The sequence below is a fragment of the Conger conger genome, chromosome 19 (assembly GCF_963514075.1).
Source record: "Conger conger chromosome 19, fConCon1.1, whole genome shotgun sequence".
NCBI classification, from domain to species: domain Eukaryota; kingdom Metazoa; phylum Chordata; class Actinopteri; order Anguilliformes; family Congridae; genus Conger; species Conger conger.
In genome coordinates this window covers 13,103,749-13,121,683 of record NC_083778.1, presented here as the reverse complement: position 1 = coordinate 13,121,683, position 17,935 = coordinate 13,103,749, and the positions used below count along the sequence as shown (strand labels likewise).

General features: G+C 41.5%; 2 protein-coding genes and 1 long non-coding RNA gene across 3 annotated transcripts; all 3 read right to left on the bottom strand.

The window, feature by feature from the left end:
• Positions 1-3,226: 3,226 nt before the first annotated feature.
• LOC133119369 (sulfotransferase 6B1-like) lies at positions 3,227-6,772 on the bottom strand. Its single transcript, XM_061229908.1, has 6 exons — positions 6,562-6,772; positions 5,967-6,160; positions 5,135-5,261; positions 4,673-4,767; positions 4,266-4,464; positions 3,227-3,933 (listed from the first exon to the last, which is right to left on the bottom strand). The coding sequence occupies exons 1-6, from the start codon at positions 6,698-6,700 to the stop codon at positions 3,815-3,817; spliced, it is 873 nt and encodes a 290-aa protein (XP_061085892.1). The 5' UTR covers positions 6,701-6,772; the 3' UTR covers positions 3,227-3,814.
• Positions 6,773-9,752: 2,980 nt separating this feature from the next.
• Positions 9,753-10,956, bottom strand: LOC133118776 (uncharacterized). Its single transcript, XR_009706436.1, has 2 exons — positions 10,790-10,956; positions 9,753-10,459 (listed from the first exon to the last, which is right to left on the bottom strand). It is a non-coding gene; the product is annotated as an uncharacterized LOC133118776 (long non-coding RNA).
• A 2,411-nt stretch (positions 10,957-13,367) lies between these two features.
• On the bottom strand, positions 13,368-16,977 carry LOC133119241 (sulfotransferase 6B1-like). Its single transcript, XM_061229755.1, has 6 exons — positions 16,690-16,977; positions 16,110-16,303; positions 15,278-15,404; positions 14,816-14,910; positions 14,409-14,607; positions 13,368-14,076 (listed from the first exon to the last, which is right to left on the bottom strand). Exons 1-6 carry the CDS (start codon positions 16,826-16,828, stop codon positions 13,958-13,960), a joined length of 873 nt encoding a protein of 290 aa, XP_061085739.1. The 5' UTR covers positions 16,829-16,977; the 3' UTR covers positions 13,368-13,957.
• Positions 16,978-17,935: the final 958 nt, after the last annotated feature.

Below are 17,935 nucleotides of genomic sequence, written 5' to 3'. Positions count from 1 at the left end.
TGCCATTTTCACTCGGCTCCAGAGCCAATATTTCATCTAATGATGAAAAAAAACTACGCTGCAGATCATTTCAAGAAACAAAATATCTTTGCACACACCTGTTAAGTATACATGCACACTTAAATATACACTTGATTGATAAAACCCAGTGTTTACAGCTTGAAGTGTTCACATCTAAGCCGACACACTATGTGAGGCGTTAGTTTATATAGCATATTTCTGCTGTCATTTCACAACGCGCTAGCATTCATACTCCACGCAGCTGGCCAGCTCGCTGGAGTTGATTTTATCCTGCAGTAGTGCTTCAAACGTGGCGTTCTGCTCCGCAGTGAAGTGGTTCTTCCAGTCCCCCACGGCTCCTGAGTGGAAACAAATGAATAACACTTTTAAAAATCCAGCTGAAGTTAATTATTTATTATTATTATTCATTTTTTTTAGAGATCATTAATTATGCAAAGACAAATTTCACATGAAGAGATATTGCTGAATTATGAGTATTCTAAAGCAAGGAAATCTCTCAATATTATGCTGTGCCTGGTTGAGAAATGTTGTAAAGGGAGGTAGTTCATGAAAATTAAAATAATAATAATTAAATAATAAAATGTAAAAAAATCTATGTGAGGGCCCTGAATGATGACACGTGATGATGCAGAATGATGGCAGGTGACGGCGCTGAATGATGACAACGTACCTTTCCTGAAGATGAGCTTCCTGTCGGATGTCAGGGCACACACGGTGTTGGTGGGGTCGGGCCTCTCCCTCTGCTTCTCCCTCTCCACACGCTCCTTCATCTCTCGGAAGGAGGACCTCTTGGCCACCTCCCGTGCCTGCTCCTCGGTCACGCTCAGCCCCAGGAAGGAGCTGATAAAAGTAGCTAAAAGTAGCCACACAGTTTATAATGGAAACAAGTCAAGATTTTTTATTCTATATTCATGTCACAACATTTCTTTCCCTGCGTGTGATCATTATGTCCAACAGCCTCATTCTCAGTCACTTCAGTGTAAACGCAATACTGGGGGAAGATGCGCAAGTATTGTTTGTTCTGTTTCGCAATTTCGTCTGACAAGTCGATAGAAACCTGGTTAGTCGTTCCCTCAAACGCGATTAATTGTCATTTAGTTCACATGTCAGAAGAATGAAATGAAATGAAATGAAATGAAATGAAATTGGTCTCCGGAGATTCAGAATGATATTAAACTGCCAGGCGGTAAAGTGGTTTTCTAGAATTACACACAGACCACTGCAGGCAGGCTGATCAATCACGCCACCATTTAATAATCCAGAACGTCAAATGAGGGAGAGAATAATTCACAGTAACTTGTGGCATTTTTCACAAAATAAAAAGAACTGGTTGAAAAGTACACGCAATAAAAACGACAAAAATTAGACAAAACATATGACCCACACTCCCCTGGTAACACTATTGAACAAGAAATATGTGATATTGAGTAACATAGCTGTGTACTTTCGTACAGTTTATTGAGTAACTGAGTGGTTGGGAAGCCATCGGCTGCCATAGGGCAGAATGCCCATAAAGGGGCATTAGGGTGGAAGGAGGGCAGCACTAAAGCCTGTGTGGAGGCATTGTGGACAGAACTAGGGCTTTATCATTTCCCCGAGGAAACTTCAATTGTGAAATGTAAAATGCATGTTTTTTTTAAAAACATATGTATATTTTACCATATCAGGGCACATGCTATGGTCAACATAAGACATGTTATGACACATTTGATAATAATAATAATAATAATAATAATAATAATAATAATAATAATAATAATAATTATTATTATTATTATTATAATTATTATTATTATTTATTTCAATTTGTGAAGACAAGAAGCCCTTGGATGAATCTGCAGAGTTGGCCCATCTTTTTTGGCATTTTATGGGAGACTTCATTCATTTGGGTGACTAATGTGATTAGATGGTTCTTCTGGCAAGGGTAATATGTTTAATTTTGAAAGTGCAAAACACAAAAACAAAAATAATAACACAAAAACTAAAAACATGTCATGCTGAGGTGGAAAGGCAAAACAAAAAGAAAACGCAACATAAGCGAAATAGGGACTATAGAATGAATACCTCTGAACTGCCAGACAAATACAGATACAAAAACAAGTGCCTCTGTTGTGCGGCATACAATCGCGAAAGGGTGGCTTCATTACGGAAAGGTGTCATCAGCGTTTGCTGCAGACTTGATTTGGCACCAGCCGCTTGCTGCTGGGCTCAATAAGTTTTGATGAATAATATTTCCTGGATCTTAAACGTTAACTTAGTTGGACATTCACATTTTACTTAGCTAATTCGTTACATTCATTTAGCTTCACTGTTCATTGCTAAATAAGCTAAAGTGAATTTAGATTTAATTTTGAGGTCCCCACTAAGTTAACATTTAAAATTCAAGAAATATAATAAATCATATCTAACCATTGATGACACATTTCTGTAATTAAGCCTCCATTTTGTGTTTGTATGCTGCCCTTGCACTCCAGAAGCACTTATTTCCAGAAGTTGAAAGTCCAGGTTCAGAAAGTAAAAGTCCGGTCCATGTGTTTCTTCCACCCATGACCTCAGCCAGCTGATCTGCACTCATCAGCTCCACCAATTTGCCAAACCGGGCGACTGGAACAAAACACCGGGGAGCACTTTTACTTTCTGAACCTTTCTTACACCACTGCTTGTTTCATTACTATACATTACATTACAATACATTACATGTCATTTGGCTGGCGCTCTTATCCAAAGCGACTTCCAGCTGATTAGACTAATCAGGAGACAATCCCTCCCTGGAGCAATGCAGGGTTAAGGGCCTTGCTGAAAGGCCCAGCGACTCTGCGGATCTTATTGTGGCTACACCGGGGATCGGTTCAGTTTTGTCTTGCACGCCAGAGCCAATAGTTCCAGTGTTTGTGCTTTTCCCTTCAGAGCTGTACAGCCCCCCTGCGACCCTGTTCAGGATAAGCGGGTTCAGATAATGGATGGATGGATGGATGTTTACATTTTGCACTTCAGAGGTGCAAGTTTTTTTTTTGTTTGTTATTGTGTTTTTGCAGTTTAATGCCACCGATGCTGGCATTATTTTTTAAGACGGAGAGATTTGAGTACATTAACACCAAGAGGGTAGTGCAAAGTTTCCAAAAAAATCCAATGTGTTATAAAAAGATCAGCGATAACAGTGTTCCCAGTGTGGAGCCACCTCCAACAACCCAACTGATAAGACCAATGAAAATATAAGATCATTTTTATTCAGTCATCCTATGGTGCAGGCACATTGTAGCCGACTACCCCATAACTAAATCACTCGCATGCACAATACAGTACTGATAAAAACACAATTGAATATTGCTATTGAAATGAAAGACTCGAACGCAAAACAAAGGAAAAACAATAATAAATAAATAATCACGTAAATTGCGTACAGTAATGGAATAAGAAATGGAATATGTACATAGCAACAGCGGTGGCGCTGTTTGAAGGAAGCAAGACTTGTGGCGGTAGTTTGTCGGATTTAGACGTGATCTATGTGCAAATGCTGCCACCTCGTGTTCAATATGCGAACTACACTAGTGCCATTTTTACTCGGCTCCAGAGCCAATATTTCATCTAATGATGAAAAAAAAACTACGCTGCAGATCATTTCAGGAAACAAAATATCTTTGCGCACACACCTGTTAAGTATACAAGGACACTTAAATATACACTGATTGATAAAACCCAGTGTTTACAGCTTGAAGTGTTCACATCTAAGCCGACACACTATATGTGAGGTGTTAGTTTATATAGCATATTTCTGCTGTCATTTCACGACGCGCTAGCATTCATACTCCACGCAGCTGGCCAGCTCGCTGGAGTTGATTTTATCCTGCAGTAGTGCTTCAAACGTGGCGTTCTGCTCCGCAGTGAAGTGGTTCTTCCAGTCCCCCACGGCTCCTGAGTGGAAACAAATGAATAACACTTTTAAAAATCCAGCTGAAGTTAATTATTTATTATTATTATTATTTTTTTTTAGAGATAATTAATTATGCAAAGACAAATTTCACATGAAGAGATATTGCTGAATTATGAGCATGCTAAAGCAAGGAAATCTCTCAATATTATGCTGTGCCTGGTTGAGAAATGTTGTAAAGGGAGGTAGTTCATGAAAATTTAAATAATAATAATTAAATAATAAAATGTAAAAAAATCTACGTGAGGGCCCTGAATGATGACACGTGATGATGCAGAATGATGGCACGTGACGGCGCTGAATGATGACACCGTACCTTTCCTGAAGATGAGCTTCCTGTCGGATGTCAGGGCACACACGGTGTTGGTGGGGTCGGGCCTCTCCCTCTGCTTCTCCCTCTCCACACGCTCCTTCATCTCCCGGAAGGAGGACCTCTTGGCCACCTCCCGTGCCTGCTCCTCGGTCACGCTCAGCCCCAGGAAGGAGCTGATCTCTTGCACGTACTTGGGCAGATCCTGAGAGAGCAAAGATTTTTTTAGCTTTCAGTTCTTATTCTTATATCTGAGTTCTTGAACACTATACACTGCGGTTGACCTTCCACTGGAGCCAACACTGAATTTGAGCACAGATAAGTTTATTCATGAATAATGTATCACTTCAGTGGTACCCTCAATGCTTAATATTCAGTGCTTCATGTTGAGCCAAGTACATGAACAAGCGTACCTTTTTCAGTGACTCGTAGTACACAAAGAGTGTATTCTCATTGGTTTCTGCCCTCTCCCAGCTGAGGAGATGATCAATCCAGGAGCCGTACACCACTGCAAGAAAGAGCCTGCTTAAAACCACCATCTTGACTTCATGCATATTGTACACAGTATAGCATCAGGCCTAAGTCAAATACATCATTGTTTTAGATTCAGATATTTTCCTAAACTTTACTGAGTCTGGTGTACTGGAACCTATGAAAAGGGCACCACGGCACCAGGCAAGATCAATCAAGCACATAATTATGTTTTAGAATAAGTATGAGAATCCAAAACAATTATGTATTTGATTTTGACACAGGTCTGCAAAGCATAAATTTAAATTTGTCATAATTTTCATACTATTATGGAATAAATTTCTGTATTTGTGGTTTGCTGTCCGATTTAGAGTATTTGAGGGTCTCCTCATAGCAGTACACACCTTCTCCTTTGAGGAACAGGTCCAGAAAGGTGCTCCACTTGTGCACGGTGGGGAGGTGGGGGTTCTGCTGGTAGTAGTGAAACATGGACACGGCAGTGTCCTTAGGATTCCTGATCACGTAGATCACCTGGACACCAGACAGTAACAGAAAGCATTCTTTGAAAGCAGGTACGACAGAGTGAAATATCATGACATTCTAGCCCAGGGGTGGGCAATTCCAGTGTCTGCAGGTCTTTGTTTCCACCAATTACCCTGGCTAAATGAGCTATAATTGGCTGTACACACCAACACTGGTTGTCTCATAGATTAGATCACAGTGGGACATGAGAACAATATCATGAAATGTAGCTAAAATTTGAGGTGGCGTAAATGTTAGGGCTAATTAAATCATTAAAGCCAGCAGTTGGCATGAAAACCTGAAGCAGACATGGCCCCCGTTTGCCAACCTCTGTTCTCGCCCATAAAGGCTTGGAAATGTATTTTTAAAGAAAGCTTTTATTTTTGCCAGAAATGTAATGAACATTTTACCTTTCATTAATCTCAACACCACTGCTTTGCGCTGGCACTGTATGGCAATGCACTCACACCCTTAGCGATCTTGCAAAGAAGTCTATTCAGGTGCATGCTAAAAGCAGCAGGTTAATGCTATCGGACCACATCCTGTGGGTGTATTTCAGTCCATCTGAGTGGTTTAGTTTTTTAAAAAACTTTTTCAACGACAACCACCGATGACCTAGATTGGCTAGATCTCCCGCGCCTCCCTGCACTGACTCCACCCGTGTGCACTGACTCTCATTGCTCCTCCGCGTGACCGCACTACGGCGAGGCTCACCTTGCAGTCCTTGCTCCGGACCTGCCGGGGCACCATGTTCTGGGGCAGGTGCGTGGGGATGACCCGGGGGCCCGGAAGGTTCCGCAGCTCGCAGATTTTGGAGGGGTCCTGGAACTCCAGGGGAGGGGCGATGGTCACCTGACCGGAGGTGCAGCGGTACAAGTTCTTCAGGATCTCCACCAGCCAGTGAGTGCCTAGAGGAGCAAGCGCAGGGGGGCTTTCTTTACAAAATGGCCGCCTCTTCTCGCAGACCACGAGAGGATCGAAGTCAGGCGGTACAATGTGCAGTGCTAAATCAACTCATCTCGAAGTTACTCTGTTAGAAGTTGCACTGGACATTTTACGAAAGCATTTTTTTTCTCTTTTTTTTTTACAAGATACAGTGAGGGATCTACTGAAACAACAAATGTGAAATGTCAAATGCTATGAACTATTCAATGTTAAATCAACTCTTCTCGAAGTTACTCTGCTAGAGTTGCACCAACACTGGACATTTTGCTCAAGCACGGCAAACAGGGAAGAATCTATTGCAACAACAAATGCTGTGAAATGCAATGTAATGCAGTTGGAGTGCGTCGGTAAGGAGGGTATTTACCTGATTTGGGGTAGGAGACCAGCAGCAGGTCATCCTCTCTGGCCTCGAAGGCATCCAGGGAATTGAGCTGGTTGATGGACACTCTGGTGGGGAAGGGGACACCTTTGTAGGAGTGAATGAGCTCGCTGTTCTCAGGCATCTTTAAAATGTTTTTCTTCGGTGTGCGTCTCTCAGGTGACTGGCGAACAAGCTTCTTGTCGGTTTGTCTGTCTGTCCGTCTGTCCGTCTGTCTGTGGTCACAGGCAGTGACTGTCAGTCTTCTGAAGTGAGGGAAGAGGTATAGTCTCCAGAGGTTTTCGCACCTCCTTTTATACCTCTCCGGGGCGAGGGAAAGAGGAACTTTGGTGACGCAAATACTCTGTGGTGGCCCGGAAGGAATGTTGTAACTCGGCCAGCTGAATTATGGGAAAGTTCCCATTCATCTTTTCACATACAGAAACTATCACAAGCTCCCCAATGATTATAATAAACCCCCCCCCCCCCCAAACGTGTGAGGACCCCCCCACCCCGCACGTATCAAAGCCTTCTGATGTGTCTGTCCGACACCAGCACCTACTGGCTACAGAGAAATGGCCGGTCTAAAATCTTGGTTATTTTGTAAAATTGAAATACGTGATGAATACACAACTATTATATTACCATGGATGCCCAGAAGAGGTCAACTGAATCTGGAAAAAAACATATTCCATATTAGTGAAGTGTAGTGGTTAAGGTACATATCTGGGACACGCAAGGTCGGTGGTTCAATCCCCGGTGTAGCCACAATAAGATCCGCACAGCCGTTGGGCCCTTAACCCTGCATTACTCCAGGGGAGGATTGTCTCCCGCTTAGCCTAATCAACTGTACGTCGCTCTGGATAAGAGCGTCTGCCAAATGCCAATAATATAATGCCATGTAATTATTATGATTATGATTACAATGTGCGTAAATGAAAAGTGATGCGCTTAAATGAGAAGTCACCGAAGCCTGAAAAACCGGAAGGAAACCTTACGTCGCGTCGGAACATTTCTTTCTCAACAAGCTTGGGTTGTTTACATGCCCACACGTTTATATAAAATTTTTAAGGAGAGCAGCCTTTCAGAGTTTTTCTGCAGCTAAATGTAGCCACACAGTTTATAATGGAAACAAGTCAAAATTTTTTATTCTATATTCATGTCACAACATTTCTTTCCCTGCGTGTGATCATTATGTCCAACAGCCTCATTCTCAGTCACTTCAGTGTAAACGCAATACTGGGGGAAGATGCGCAAGTATTGTTTGTTCTGTTTCGCAATTTCGTCTGACAAGTCGATAGAAACCTGGTTAGTCGTTCCCTCAAACGCGATTAATTGTCATTTAGTTCACATGTCAGAAGAATGAAATGAAATGAAATTGGTCTCCGGAGATTCAGAATGATATTAAACTGCCAGGCGGTAAAGTGGTTTTCTAGAATTACACACAGACCACTCACGCCACCATTTAATAATCCAGAACGTCAAATGAGGGAGAGAATAATTCACAGTAACTTGTGGCATTTTTCACAAAATAAAAAGAACTGGTTGAAAAGTACACGCAATAAAAAAAAACGACAAAAATTAGACAAAACATATGACCCACACTCCGCTGGTAACACTATTGAACAAGAAATATGTGATATTGAGTAACATAGCTGTGTACTTTCGTACAGTTTATTGAGTAACTGAGTGGTTGGGAAGCCATCGGCTGCCATAGGGCAGAATGCCCATAAAGGGGCATTTGGGTGGAAGGAGGGCAGCACTAAGGCCTGTGTGCAGGCATCGTGGACAGAACTAGGGCTTTATCATTTCCCCGAGGAAACTTCAATTGTGAAATGTAAAATGCATGTTTTTTTTAAAAACATATGTATATTTTACCATATCAGGACACATGCTATGGTCAACATAAGATATGTTATGACACATTTGATAATAATAATAATAATAATAAAAATTATAATAATAATAATAATAATTATTATTATTATAATTATTATTATTATTTATTTCAGTTTGTGAAGACAAGAAGCCCTTGGATGAATCTGCAGAGTTGGCCCATCTTTTTTGGCATTTTATGGGAGACTTCATTCATTTGGGTGACTAATGTGATTAGATGGTTCTTCTGGCAAGGGTAATATGTTTAATTTTGAAAGTGCAAAACACAAAAACAAAAATAATAACACAAAAACAAAAAAGCATGTCATGCTGAGGTGGAAAGGCAAAACAAAAAGAAAACGCAACATAAGCGAAATAGGGACTATAGAATGAATACCTCTGAACTGCCAGACAAATACAGATACAAAAACAAGTGCCTCTGTTGTGCGGCATACAATCGCAAAAGGGTGGCTTCATTACGGAAAGGTGTCATCAGCGTTTGCTGCAGACTTGATTTGGCACCAGCCGCTTGCTGCTGGGCTCAATAAGTTTCGATGAATAATATTTCCTGAATCTTAAACGTTAACTTAGTTGGACATTCACATTTTACTTAGCTAATTCGTTACATTCATTTAGCTTCACTGTCCATTGCTAAATAAGCTAAAGTGAATTTAGATTTAATTTTGAGGTCGCCACTAAGTTAACATTTAAAATTCAAGAAATATAATAAATCATATCTAACCATTGATGACACATTTCTGTAATTAAGCCTCCATTTTGTGTTTGTATGCTGCCCTTGCACTCCAGAAGCACTTATTTCCAGAAGTTGAAAGTCCAGGTTCAGAAAGTAAAAGTCCGGTCCATGTGTTTCTTCCACCCATGACCTCAGCCAGCTGATCTGCACTCATCAGCTCCACCAATTTGCCAAACCGGGCGACTGGAACAAAATACCGGGGAGGACTTTTACTTTCTGAACCTGGATTTTACACCAGTGCTTGTTTCATTACTATACATTACATTACATTACATTACATTACATGTCATTTGGCTGGCGCTCTTATCCAAAGCGACTTACAGCTGATTAGACTAATCAGGAGACAATCCCCCCCTGGAGCAATGCAGAGTTAAGGGCCTTGCTCAAAGGCCCAGCGACTGTGCGGATCTTATTGTGGCCACACCGGGGATCGGTTCAGTTTTGTCTTGCACGCCAGAGCAAAAACTGTAAGTTTTGGTCCAAAAAAATCCAATGTGTTATAAAAAGATCAGAGATAACAGTGTTCCCAGTGTGGAGCCACCTTCAACAACCCAACTGATAAGACCAATGAAAATATAAGATCATTTTTATTCAGTCATCGTATGGTGCAGGCACATTGTAGCCGACTACCCTATAACTAAAACACTCGCATGCACAATACAGTACTGATAAAAACACAATTGAATATTGCTATTGAAATGAAAGACTCGAACGCAAAACAAAGGAAAAACAATAATAAATAAATAATCACGTAAATTGCGTACAGTAATGGAATAAGAAATGGAATATGGACATAGCAACAGCGGTGGCGCTGTTTGAAGGAAGCAAGACTTGTGGCGGTAGTTTGTCGGATTTAGAGAGACGTGATCTATGTGCAAATGCTGCCACCTCGTGTTCAATATGCGAACTACACTAGTGCCATTTTCACTCGGCTCCAGAGCCAATATTTCATCTAATGATGAAAAAAAACTACGCTGCAGATCATTTCAGGAAACAAAATATCTTTGCACACACCTGTTAAGTATACATGCACACTTAAATATACACTTGATTGATAAAACCCAGTGTTTACAGCTTGAAGTGTTCACATCTAAGCCGACACACTATGTGAGGCGTTAGTTTATATAGCATATTTCTGCTGTCATTTCACGACGCGCTAGCATTCATACTCCACGCAGCTGGCCAGCTCGCTGGAGTTGATTTTATCCTGCAGTAGTGCTTCAAACGTGGCGTTCTGCTCCGCAGTGAAGTGGTTCTTCCAGTCCCCCACGGCTCCTGAGTGGAAACAAATGAATAACACTTTTAAAAATCCAGCTGAAGTTAATTATTATTATTATTATTTATTTTTTTAGAGATCATTAATTATGCAAAGACAAATTTCACATGAAGAGATATTGCTGAATTATGAGTATTCTAAAGCAAGGAAATCTCTCAATATTATGCTGTGCCTGGTTGAGAAATGTTGTAAAGGGAGGTAGTTCATGAAAATTAAAATAATAATAATTAAATAATAAAATGTAAAAAAATCTATGTGAGGGCCCTGAATGATGACACGTGATGATGCAGAATGATGGCAGGTGACGGCGCTGAATGATGACACCGTACCTTTCCTGAAGATGAGCTTCCTGTCGGATGTCAGGGCACACACGGTGTTGGTGGGGTCGGGCCTCTCCCTCTGCTTCTCCCTCTCCACACGCTCCTTCATCTCCCGGAAGGAGGACCTCTTGGCCACCTCCCGTGCCTGCTCCTCGGTCACGCTCAGCCCCAGGAAGGAGCTGATAAAAGTAGCTAAAAGTAGCCACACAGTTTATAATGGAAACAAGTCAAGATTTTTTATTCTATATTCATGTCACAACATTTCTTTCCCTGCGTGTGATCATTATGTCCAACAGCCTCATTCTCAGTCACTTCAGTGTAAACGCAATACTGGGGGAAGATGCGCAAGTATTGTTTGTTCTGTTTCGCAATTTCGTCTGACAAGTCGATAGAAACCTGGTTAGTCGTTCCCTCAAACGCGATTAATTGTCATTTAGTTCACATGTCAGAAGAATGAAATGAAATGAAATGAAATGAAATGAAATTGGTCGCCGGAGATTCAGAATGATATTAAACTGCCAGGCGGCAAAGTGGTTTTCTAGAATTACACACAGACCACTGCAGGCAGGCTGATCAATCACGCCACCATTTAATAATCCAGAACGTCAAATGAGGGAGAGAATAATTCACAGTAACTTGTGGCATTTTTCACAAAATAAAAAGAACTGGTTGAAAAGTACACGCAATAAAAACGACAAAAATTAGACAAAACATATGACCCACACTCCCCTGGTAACACTATTGAACAAGAAATATGTGATATTGAGTAACATAGCTGTGTACTTTCGTACAGTTTATTGAGTAACTGAGTGGTTGGGAAGCCATCGGCTGCCATAGGGCAGAATGCCCATAAAGGGGCATTAGGGTGGAAGGAGGGCAGCACTAAAGCCTGTGTGGAGGCATTGTGGACAGAACTAGGGCTTTATCATTTCCCCGAGGAAACTTCAATTGTGAAATGTAAAATGCATGTTTTTTTTAAAAACATATGTATATTTTACCATATCAGGGCACATGCTATGGTCAACATAAGACATGTTATGACACATTTGATAATAATAATAATAATAATAATAATAATAATAATAATAATCATAATAATAATAATAATAATAATAATTATTATTATTATTATTATTATTATAATTATTATTATTATTTATTTCAATTTGTGAAGACAAGAAGCCCTTGGATGAATCTGCAGAGTTGGCCCATCTTTTTTGGCATTTTATGGGAGACTTCATTCATTTGGGTGACTAATGTGATTAGATGGTTCTTCTGGCAAGGGTAATATGTTTAATTTTGAAAGTGCAAAACACAAAAACAAAAATAATAACACAAAAACAAAAAACATGTCATGCTGAGGTGGAAAGGCAAAACAAAAAGAAAACGCAACATAAGCGAAATAGGGACCATAGAATGAATACCTCTGCACTGCCAAACAAATGCAGATACAAAAACAAGTGCCTCTGTTGTGCGGCATACAATCGCAAAAGGGTGGCTTCATTACGGAAAGGTGTCATCAGCGTTTGCTGCAGACTTGATTTGGCACCAGCCGCTTGCTGCTGGGCTCAATAAGTTTCGATGAATAATATTTCCTGAATCTTAAACGTTAACTTAGTTGGACATTCACATTTTACTTAGCTAATTCGTTACATTCATTTAGCTTCACTGTTCATTGCTAAATAAGCTAAAGTGAATTTAGATTTAATTTTGAGGTCGCCACTAAGTTAACATTTAAAATTCAAGAAATATAATAAATCATATCTAACCATTGATGACACATTTCTGTAATTAAGCCTCCATTTTGTGTTTGTATGCTGCCCTTGCACTCCAGAAGCACTTATTTCCAGAAGTTGAAAGTCCAGGTTCAGAAAGTAAAAGTCCGGTCCATGTGTTTCTTCCACCCATGACCTCAGCCAGCTGATCTGCACTCATCAGCTCCACCAATTTGCCAAACCGGGCGACTGGAACAAAACACCGGGGAGGACTTTTACTTTCTGAACCTGGATTTTACACCACTGCTTGTTTCATTACTATACATTACATTACATTACATTACATGTCATTTGGCTGGCGCTCTTATCCAAAGCGACTTCCAGCTGATTAGACTAATCAGGAGACAATCCCTCCCTGGAGCAATGCAGGGTTAAGGGCCTTGCTCAAAGGCCCAGCGACTGTGCGGATCTTATTGTGGCTACACCGGGGATCGGTTCAGTTTTGTCTTGCACGCCAGAGCCAATAGTTCCAGTGTTTGTGCTTTTCCCTTCAGAGCTGTACATTTTCAATTGTATTTTCTTTTTTTCTGTTTACATTTTGCACTTCAGAGGTGCAAGTTTTTTTTTTGTGTTTTTTTTGTTTGTTATTGTGTTTTTGCAGTTTAATGCCACCGATGCTGGCATTATTTTTTAAGATGGAGAGATTTGAGTACATTAACACCAAGAGGGTAGTTAAGGATAATGAAATCCGGTAGTGCAATCTTAAAAACTGTAAGTTTTGGTCGAAAAAAATCCAATGTGTTATAAAAAGATCAGAGATAACAGTGTTCCCAGTGTGGAGCCACCTTCAACAACCCAACTGATAAGACCAATGAAAATATAAGATCATTTTTATTCAGTCATCCTATGGTGCAGGCACATTGTAGCCGACTACCCCATAACTAAATCACTCGCATGCACAATACAGTACTGATAAAAACACAATTGAATATTGCTATTGAAATGAAAGACTCGAACGCAAAACAAAGGAAAAACAATAATAAATAAATAATCACGTAAATTGCGTACAGTAATGGAATAAGAAATGGAATATGTACATAGCAACAGCGGTGGCGCTGTTTGAAGGAAGCAAGACTTGTGGCGGTAGTTTGTCGGATTTAGAGAGACGTGATCTATGTGCAAATGTTGCCACCTCGTGTTCAATATGCGAACAACACTAGTGCCATTTTCACTCGGCTCCAGAGCCAATATTTCATCTAATGATGAAAAAAAAACTACGCTGCAGATCATTTCAGGAAACAAAATATCTTTGCGCACACACCTGTTAAGTATACAAGGACACTTAAATATACACTGATTGATAAAACCCAGTGTTTACAGCTTGAAGTGTTCACATCTAAGCCGACACACTATGTGAGGTGTTAGTTTATATAGCATATTTCTGCTGTCATTTCACGACGCGCTAGCATTCATACTCCACACAGCTGGCCAGCTCGCTGGAGTTGATTTTATCCTGCAGTAGTGCTTCAAACGTGGCGTTCTGCTCCGCAGTGAAGTGGTTCTTCCAGTCCCCCACGGCTCCTGAGTGGAAACAAATGAATAACACTTTTAAAAATCCAGCTGAAGTTAATTATTTATTATTATTATTTATTTTTTTTAGAGATAATTAATTATGCAAAGACAAATTTCACATGAAGAGATATTGCTGAATTATGAGCATGCTAAAGCAAGGAAATCTCTCAATATTATGCTGTGCCTGGTTGAGAAATGCTGTAAAGGGAGGTAGTTCATGAAAATTTAAATAATAATAATTAAATAATAAAATGTAAAAAAATCTACGTGAGGGCCCTGAATGATGACACGTGATGATGCAGAATGATGGCACGTGACGGCGCTGAATGATGACACCGTACCTTTCCTGAAGATGAGCTTCCTGTCGGATGTCAGGGCACACACGGTGTTGGTGGGGTCGGGCCTCTCCCTCTGCTTCTCCCTCTCCACACGCTCCTTCATCTCCCGGAAGGAGGACCTCTTGGCCACCTCCCGCGCCTGCTCCTCGGTCACGCTCAGCCCCAGGAAGGAGCTGATCTCTTGCACGTACTTGGGCAGATCCTGAGAGAGCAAAGATTTTTTTAGCTTTCAGTTCTTATTCTTATATCTGAGTTCTTGAACACTATACACTGCGGTTGACCTTCCACTGGAGCCAACACTGAATTTGAGCACAGATAAGTTTATTCATGAATAATGTATCACTTCAGTGGTACCCTCAATGCTTAATATTCAGTGCTTCATGTTGAGCCAAGTACATGAACAAGCGTACCTTTTTCAGTGACTCGTAGTACACAAAGAGTGTATTCTCATTGGTTTCTGCCCTCTCCCAGCTGAGGAGATGATCAATCCAGGAGCCGTACACCACTGCAAGAAAGAGCCTGCTTAAAACCACCATCTTGACTTCATGCATATTGTACACAGCATAGCATCAGGCCTAAGTCAAATACATCATTGTTTTGGATTCAGCTATTTTCCTAAACTTTACTGAGTCTGGTGTACTGGAACCTATGGAAAGGGCACTACGGCACCAGGCAAGATCAATCAAACACATAATTATGTTTTAGAATAAGTATGAGAATCCAAAACAATTATGTATTTGATTTTGACACAGGTCTGCAAAGCATAAATTTAAATTTGTCATAATTTTCATACTATTATGGAATTAATTTCTGTATTTGTGGTTTGCTGTCTGATTTAGAGTATTTGAGGGTCTCCTCATAGCAGTACACACCTTCTCCTTTGAGGAACAGGTCCAGAAAGGTGCTCCACTTGTGCACGGTGGGGAGGTGGGGGTTCTGCTGGTAGTAGTGAAACATGGACACGGCAGTGTCCTTAGGATTCCTGATCACGTAGATCACCTGGACACCAGACAGTAACAGAAAGCATTCTTTAAAAGCAGGTACGACAGAGTGAAATATCATGACATTCTAGCCCAGGGGTGAGCAATTCCAGTGTCTGCAGGTCTTTGTTTCCACCAATTACCCTGGCTAAATGAGCTATAATTGGCTGTACACACCAACACTGGTTGTCTCATAGATTAGATCACAGTGGGACATGAGAACAATATCATGAAATGTAGCTAAAATTTGAGGTGGCGTAAATGTTAGGGCTAATTAAATCATTAAAGCCAGCAGTTGGCATGAAAACCTGAAGCAGACATGGCCCCCGTTTGCCAACCACTGTTCTCGCCCATAAAGGCTTGGAAATGTATTTTTAAAGAAAGCTTTTATTTTTGCCAGAAATGTAATGAACATTTTGCCTTTCATTAATCTCAACACCACTGCTTTGCGCTGGCACTGTACGGCAATGCACTCACACCCTTAGCGATCTTGCAAAGAAGTCTATTCAGGTGCATGCTAAAAGCAGCAGGTTAATGCTATCGGACCACATCCTGTGGGTGTATTTCAGTCCATCTGAGTGGTTTAGTTTTTTAAAAAACTTTTTCAACGACAACCACCGACGACCTAGATTGGCTAGATCTCCCCCGCCTCCCTGCACTGACTCCACCCGTGTGCACTGACTCTCATTGCTCCTCCGCGTGACCGCACTACGGCGAGGCTCACCTTGCAGTCCTTGCTCCGGACCTGCCGTGGCACCATGTTCTGGGGCAGGTGCGTGGGGATGACCCTGGGGCCCGGAAGGTTCCGCAGCTCGCAGATTTTGGAGGGGTCCTGGAACTCCAGGGGAGGGGCGATGGTCACCTGACCGGAGGTGCAGTGGTACAAGTTCTTCAGGATCTCCACCAGCCAGTGAGTGCCTAGAGGAGCAAGCGCAGGGGGGCTTTCTTTACAAAATGGCCGCCTCGAGAGGATCGAAGTCAGGCGGTACAATGTGCAGTGCTAAATCAACTCATCTCGAAGTTACTCTGTTAGAAGTTGCACTGGACATTTTACGAAAGCATTTTTTTTCTCTTTTTTTTTTTTTACAAGATACAGTGAGGGATCTACTGAAACAACAAATGTGAAATGTCAAATGCTATGAACTATTCAATGTTAAATCAACTCTTCTCGAAGTTACTCTGCTAGAGTTGCACCAACACTGGACATTTTGCTCAAGCACGGCAAACAGGGAAGAATCTATTGCAACAACAAATGCTGTGAAATGCAATGTAATGCAGTTGGAGTGCGTCGGTAAGGTATTTACCTGATTTGGGGTAGGAGACCAGCAGCAGGTCGTCCTCTCTGGCCTCGAAGGCATCCAGGGAATTGAGCTGGTTGATGGACACTCTGGTGGGGAAGGGGACACCTTTGTAGGAGTGAATGAGCTCGCTGTTCTCAGGCATCTTTAAAATGTTTTTCTTCGGTGTGCGTCTCTCAGGTGACTGGCGAACAAGCTTCTTGTCGGTTTGTCTGTCTGTCCGTCTGTCTGTGGTCACAGGCTCCTGTCTGTTTTTTTTATCTCCTGGTCACCAGTGACTGTCAGTCTTCTGAAGTGAGGGAAGAGGTATAATCTCCAGAGGTTTTCGCACCTCCTTTTATACCTCTCCGGGGCGAGGGAAAGAGGAACTTTGGTGACGCAAATACTCAGTGGTGGCCCGGAAGGAATGTTGTAATTCGGCCAGCTGAATTATGGGAAAGTTCCCATTCATCTTTTCACATACAGAAACTATCACAAGCTCCCCAATGATGATAATAACAACCCCCCCCCCCCCCAAACGTGTGAGGACCCCCCACCCCGCACGTATCGAAGCCTTCTGATATGCCTGTCCGACACCAGCACCTACTGGCTGCAGCGAAATGGCCGGTCTAAAATCTTGGTTATTTTGTAAAATTGAAATATGTGATGAATACACAACTATTATATTACCATGGATGCCCAGAAGAGGTCAACTGAATCTGGAAAAAAACATATTCCATATTAGTGAAGTGTAGTGGTTAAGGTACATATCTGGGACACGCAAGGTCGGTGGTTCAATCCCCGGTGTAGCCACAATAAGATCCGCACAGCCGTTGGGCCCTTAACCCTGCATTGCTACAGGGGAGGATTGTCTCCTGTTTAGCCTAATCAACTGTACGTCGCTCTGGATAAGAGCGTCTGCCAAATGCCAATAATGTAATGTCATGTAATTATTATGATTATGATTACAATGTGCGTAAATGAAAAGTAATGCGTTTAAATGAAAAGTCACCGAGCCTGAAAAACTGGAAGGAAACCTTACGTCACGTTGGAACATTTCTTTCTCAACAAGCTTGGGTTGTTTACACGCCCACATGTTCATGTGGTGAGGCCTCTGGGCCCTGTCCGATTACAGGAAAAGGGAAGATTGATACGTCGGTACTGACTGATCGCAGATCATCTCCACCCAGACATGATGCAGAGGAGAATTTAGGCCATGCATGAGCTGTGTACCTTTCATGAGCTTCATTTCACATGGGTCATGCGTGCATAT

Coding starts and splice junctions, on each gene's coding strand:
- LOC133119369 (XM_061229908.1), bottom strand. CDS start 6,700: ATGCCTGAGAACAGCGAGCTCATTCACTCCTACAAAGGTGTCCCCTTC. Junction 4,768..5,134: donor CCTGTTCCTCAAAGGAGAAG/GTGTGTACTGCT, acceptor TCTTTCTTGCAG/TGGTGTACGGCTCCTGGATT. Junction 4,465..4,672: donor ACTACGAGTCACTGAAAAAG/GTACGCTTGTTC, acceptor TTGCTCTCTCAG/GATCTGCCCAAGTACGTGCA.
- LOC133119241 (XM_061229755.1), bottom strand. CDS start 16,828: ATGCCTGAGAACAGCGAGCTCATTCACTCCTACAAAGGTGTCCCCTTC. Junction 15,405..16,109: donor TCCGGAGCAAGGACTGCAAG/GTGAGCCTCGCC, acceptor TCTGGTGTCCAG/GTGATCTACGTGATCAGGAA. Junction 14,077..14,408: donor GAAGCTCATCTTCAGGAAAG/GTACGGTGTCAT, acceptor GTTTCCACTCAG/GAGCCGTGGGGGACTGGAAG.